Source organism: Panulirus ornatus, chromosome 18 (genome assembly GCF_036320965.1).
Source record: "Panulirus ornatus isolate Po-2019 chromosome 18, ASM3632096v1, whole genome shotgun sequence".
Lineage (NCBI taxonomy): Eukaryota > Metazoa > Arthropoda > Malacostraca > Decapoda > Palinuridae > Panulirus > Panulirus ornatus.
In genome coordinates, this window is record NC_092241.1 from 11,930,671 (window position 1) to 11,936,541 (window position 5,871).

At 41.4% G+C, this 5,871-nt stretch overlaps 1 protein-coding gene across 1 annotated transcript; it reads left to right on the plus strand.

Moving 5' to 3' along the window:
- The first annotated feature begins 1,179 nt into the window (after nt 1-1,179).
- On the plus strand, nt 1,180-1,590 carry LOC139754923 (serine/threonine-protein kinase grp-like). The gene has a single exon (XM_071672744.1). The coding sequence runs from the start codon at nt 1,180-1,182 to the stop codon at nt 1,588-1,590; it is 411 nt and encodes a 136-aa protein (XP_071528845.1).
- Nucleotides 1,591-5,871: the final 4,281 nt, after the last annotated feature.

The following is a 5,871-nucleotide window of genomic DNA, read 5'->3' on the forward strand; positions in this document are numbered from 1 at the left end:
CTGAGAACCAATCACTTTCCTCTCTTCCTACACGTACACATGCCTTACAACCTCGATAAAAACTTTTCACTGCTTCTAACAACTTGCCTCCCACACCATATATTCTTAATACCTTCCACAGAGCATCTCTATCAACTCTATCATATGCCTTCTCCAGATCCATAAATGCTACATACAAATCCATTTGCTTTTCTAAGTATTTCTCACATACATTCTTCAAAGCAAACACCTGATCCACACATCCTCTATCACTTCTGAAACCACACTGTTCTTCCCTAATCTGATGCTCTGTACATAACTTCACACTCTCAATCAATACCCTCTCATATAATTTACCAGGAATGCTCAACAAACTTATACCTCTGTAATTTGAGCACTCACTCTTATCCCCTTTGCGTTTGTACAAAGGCACTATGCACGCATTCCGCCAATCCTCAGGCACCTCACCATGAGTCATACATACATTAAATAACCTTCCCAAGCAGTCAATAATACAGTCACCCCCTTTTTTAAGAAATTCCACTGCAATACCATCCAAACCTGCTGCCTTGCCGGCTTTCATCTTCCGCAAAGCTTTTACTACCTCTTCTCTGTTTACCAAATCATTTTCCCTAACCCTCTCACTTTGCACAGCACCTCGACCAAAACTACCTATATCTGCCACTCTATCATCAAACACATTCAACAAACCTTCAAAATACTCGCTCCATCTCCTTCTCACATCACCACTATTTGTTATCACCTCCCAATTTGCACCCTTCACTGAAGTTCCCATTTGCTCCCTTGTCTTACGCACTTTATTTACCTCTTTCCAGAACATCTTTTTATTCTCCCTATATATATATATATATATATATATATATATATATATATATATATATATATATATATATATATATATATATATATATATATATATATATATATATATATATCAGTGGTTTATTAAAAGTTTTCAAAAGAGATACTGGTATTTAGCGAAATGTGCCCAATGAGACTATAACACCAACTAGCAAACGAGTATGCAGTGAATTGGAACGTGCTAACACAGCTCTTTCATTAGATGATATTTCTACTCGCTTGGGATGCTTCCAGCCATAAAACCCCACTTCTTTTTCAATAGACAATGCTGGTGATGCGAAGGTAGATGTCGGAATTGTAAGCTTCTCACAGCCTGCAATGCCTGACCAGCTGTTGCTATCATCACAACTGACTTCAGGCACCCAGCCCAGCCAGACTCCATTTCAGCGTCTGGTAAAACGCATGACCAGAATATTTTTGAGGACTTCTGTTGAAGACACCATAACGCACCTAGAGGCACTGTTCAACAAGATGAATTATACTTATCGATGTCACACAGATAGTGTTCTGACAGTGACAACATTAGAACGCCGTGGAGCACAGCTGGTGTTAAAGGCAAGTGTATTTGACATGGGACAGCATATCTTTGTTGATATTCATCTATCTAAGGAGTGTGGCTTAGATTTCAAGCCTCATTTCTTACGCATCAAAGAAAGCTCTTTACACATTATTGTCAAAGGACCGGTTACTTGGAACATGGCATTGGCCACTAACATGCTTCCTGCATAATTACCTGTTTATATATATATATATATATATATATATATATATATATATATATATATATATATATATATATATATATATATATATATATATATATATGTATATATATATATATATATATATATATATATATATATATATATATATAGGGAAAATGATTTGGTAAACAGAGACGAGGTAGTAAAAGCTTTGCGGAAGATGAAAGCCGGCAAGGCAGAAGGTTTGGATGGTATTGCAGTGGAATTTATCAAAAAAGGTGGTAACTGTATTATTGACTGGTTGGTAAGGTTATTTAATGTATGTATAACTCATGGTGAGGTGCCTGAGGATTGGCGGAATGCGTGCATAGTGCCATTGTACAAAGGCAAAGGGGATAAGAGTGAGTGCTTAAATTACAGAGGTATAAGCTTGTTGAGTATTCCTGGTAAATTATATGGGAGGGTATTGATTGAGAGGGTGAAGGCATGTACAGAGCATCAGACTGGGGAAGAGCAGTGTGGTTTCAGAAGTGGTAGAGGATGTGTGGATCAGATGTTTGCTTTGAAGAATGTATGTGAGAAATACTAAGAAAGATAAATGGATTTGTATGTAGCATTTGTGGATCTGGAGAAGGCAGATGATAGAGTTGATAGAGATGCTCTGTGGAAGGTTTTAAGAATATATGGTGTGGGAGGCAAGTTGTTAGAAGCAGTGAAAAGTTTTTATCGAGGGTGTAAGGCATGTGTGCCTGTAGGAAGAGAGGAAAGTGATTGTAGGTATGTTTTGAATGTAGGTTTGCGGCAGGGGTGTGTGATGTCTCCATGGTTGTTTAATTTGTTTATGGATGGGGTTGTTAGGGAGGTGAATGCAAGAGTTTTGGAAAGAGAGGCAAGTATGCAGTCTGTTGTGGATGAGAGAGCTTGGGAAGTGAGTCAGTTGTTGTTCGCTGATGATACAGCGCTGGTGGCTGATTCATGTAAGAAACTGCAGAAGCCGGTGACTGAGTTTGGTAAAGTGTGTGAAAGAAGAAAGTTAAGAGTAAATGTGAATAAGAACAAGGTTATTAGGTACAGTAGGGTTGAGGGTCAAGTTAATTGGGAGGTAAGTTTGAATGGAGAAAAACTGGAGGAAGTAAAGTGTTTTAGATATCTGGGAGTGGATCTGGCAGCGGATGGAACCATGGAAGCGGAAGTGGATCATAGGGTGGGGGAGGGGGCGAAAATCCTGGGAGCCTTGAAGAATGTGTGGAAGTCGAGAACATTATCTCTGAAAGCAAAAATTGGTATGTTTGAAGGAATAGTGGTTCTAACAATGTTGTATGGTTGCGAGGCGTGGGCTATGGATAGAGTTGTCCGCAGGTGGGTGGATGTGCTGGAAATGAGATATTGGAGGATAATATGTGGTGTGAGGTGGTTTGATCGAGTAAGTAATGTAAGGGTAAGAGAGATGTGTGGAAATAAAAAGAGTGTGGCTGAGAGAGCAGAAGAGGGTGTTTTGAAATGGTTTGGTCACATGGAGAGAATGAGTGAGGAAAGATTGACAAAGAGGATATATGTGTCAGAGGTGGAGGGAACGAGGAGAAGTGGGAGACCAAATTTTAGATCGGGGAATGGAGTGAAAAAGATTTTGTGTTATCGGGGCCTGAACATGCAGGAGTGTGAAAGGCGTGCAAGGAATAGAATAAATTGGAACGATGTGGTATACCGGGGTCGACGTGCTGTCAATGGATTGAACCAGTGCATGTGAAGCCTCTGGGGTAAACCATGGAAAGTTGTGTGGGGCCTGAATGTGGAAAGGGAGCTGTGGTTTCGGTGCATTATTAAATGACAGCTAGAGACTGAGTGTGAACGAATGGGGCCTTTGGTGTATGTAAGGCAAGTAAGGCATGTGTACGTGTAGAAAGAGAGGAAAGTGATTGGCTCTCAGTGAATGTAGGTTTGCGGCAGGGGTGTGTGATGTCTCCATGGTTGTTTAATTTGTTTTTGGATGGGGTTGTTAGGGAGGTGAATGCAAGAGTTTTGGAGAGAGGGGCAAGTTTGAAGTCTGTTGTGGATGAGAGAGCTTGGGAAGTGAGTCAGTTGTTGTTCGCTGATGATACAGCGCTGGTGGCTGATTCATGTGAGAAACTGCAGAAGCTGGTAACTGTGTTTGGTAAAGTGTGTGAAAGAAGAAAGTTAAGAGTAAATGTGAATAAGAGCAAGTTTATTAGGTACAGTAGGGTTGAGGGTCAAGTCAATTGGGAGGTATGTTTGAATGGAGAAAAACTAGAGGAAGTTAAGTGTTTTAGATATCTGGGAGTGGATCTGGCAGCGGTTGGAACCATGGAAGCGGAAGTGAACCACAGGGAGGGGGAGGGGGCGAAAACCCTGGGAGCCTTGAAGAATGTGTGGAAGTCGAGAACATTTATCTCGGAAAGGAAAAATGAGTATGTTTGAAGGAATAGAGGTTCCAACAATGATTTATGGTTGCGAGGCGTGGGTTATGGATAGAGTTGTGCGCAGGAGGGTGGATGTGTTGGAAATGAGATGTTTGAGGACAATGTGTGGTGTGAGGTGGTTTGCTCGAGTAAGTAATGTAAGGGTAAGAGAGATGTGTGGAAATAAAAAGAGCGTGGCTGAGAGAGCAAAGAGGGTGTTTTGAAATGGTTTGGGCACATGGAGAGAATGAGTGAGGAAAGATTGACCAAGAGGATATATGTGTTGGAGGTGGAGGGAACGAGTAGAAGTGGGAGACCAAATTGGAGGTGGAAAGATGGAGTGAAAAAGATTCTGAGTGATCGGGGCCTGAACATGCAGGCAAGGGATAGAGTGAATTGGATCGATGTGGTATACAAGGGTTGACGTGCTGTCAGTGGATTGAATCAGGGCATGTGAAGCGTCTGGGGTAAACCATGGAAAATTAAATGGGGCCTGGATGTGGAAAGGGAGCTGTGGTTTCGGGCATTATTTCATGATAGCTAGAGACTGAGTGTGAACGAATGGGGCCTTTGTTGTCTTTTCCTAGCGCTACCTCGCACACATGAGTGGAGAGGGGGATGGTATTCCATGTGTGGCGAGGTGGTGATGGGAATGAATATAGGCAGACAGTGTGAATTTTGTGCATGGGTATATATGTATGAGTCTGTGTGTGTATATAAATATGTACATTAAGATGTATAGGTATGTATATTTGCGTGTGTGGACGTGTATGTATAAACATGTGTATGGGGGTGGGTTGGGCCATTTCTTTCGTCTGTTTCCTTGCGCTACCTCGCAAACGTGGGAGACAGCGACAAAGCAAAGTAAAAAAATTAACAAATGAATATATATATATATATATATATATATATATATATATATATATATATATATATATATATATATATATATATTTCTTTTTTTTTTTTGCTTTGTCGCTGTCTCCCGCGTTTGCGAGGTAGCGCAAGGAAACAGACGAAAGAAATGGCCCAACCCACCCCCATACACATGTACATACATACGTCCACACACGCAAATATACATACCTACACAGCTTTCCATGGTTTACCAGAGACGCTTCACATGTCTTGATTCAATCCACTGGAAGCACGTCAACCCCGGTATACCACATCGCTCCAATTCACTCTATTCCTTGCCCTCCTTTCACCCTCCTGCATGTTCAGGCCCCGATCACACAAAATCTTTTTCACTCCATCTTTCCACCTCCAATTTGGTCTCCATCTTCTCCTCATTCCCTTCACCTCCGACACATATATCCTCTTGGTCAATCTTTCCTCAATCATTCTCTCCATGTGACCAAACCATTTCAAAACACCCTCTTCTGCTCTCTCAACCACGCTATTTTTATTTCCACACATCTCTCTTACCCTTACGTTACTTACTCGATCAAACCACCTCACACCAGACATTGTCCTCAAATATCTCATTTCCAGCACATCCATCCTCCTGCGCACAACTCTATCCATAGTCCACGCCTCGCTACCATACAACATTGTTGGAACCACTATTCCTTCAAACATACCCATTTTTGCTTTCCGAGATAATGTTCTCGACCTCCACACATTCTTCAAGGCTCCCAGAATTTTCGCCCCCTCCCCCACCCTATGATCCACTTCCGCTTCCATGTTTCCATCCGCTGCCAGATCCACTCCCAGATATCTAAAACACTTCACTTCCTCCAGTTTTTCTCCATTCAAACTCACCTCCCAATTGACTTGACCCTCAACCCTACTTTACCTAATAACCTTGCTCTTATTCACATTTACTCTTAACTTTCTTCTTTCACACACTTTACCAAACTCATTCACCAGCTTCTGCAGTTTCTTAC

Coding starts and splice junctions, on each gene's coding strand:
- LOC139754923 (XM_071672744.1), top strand. CDS start 1,180: ATGCCTGACCAGCTGTTGCTATCATCACAACTGACTTCAGGCACCCAG.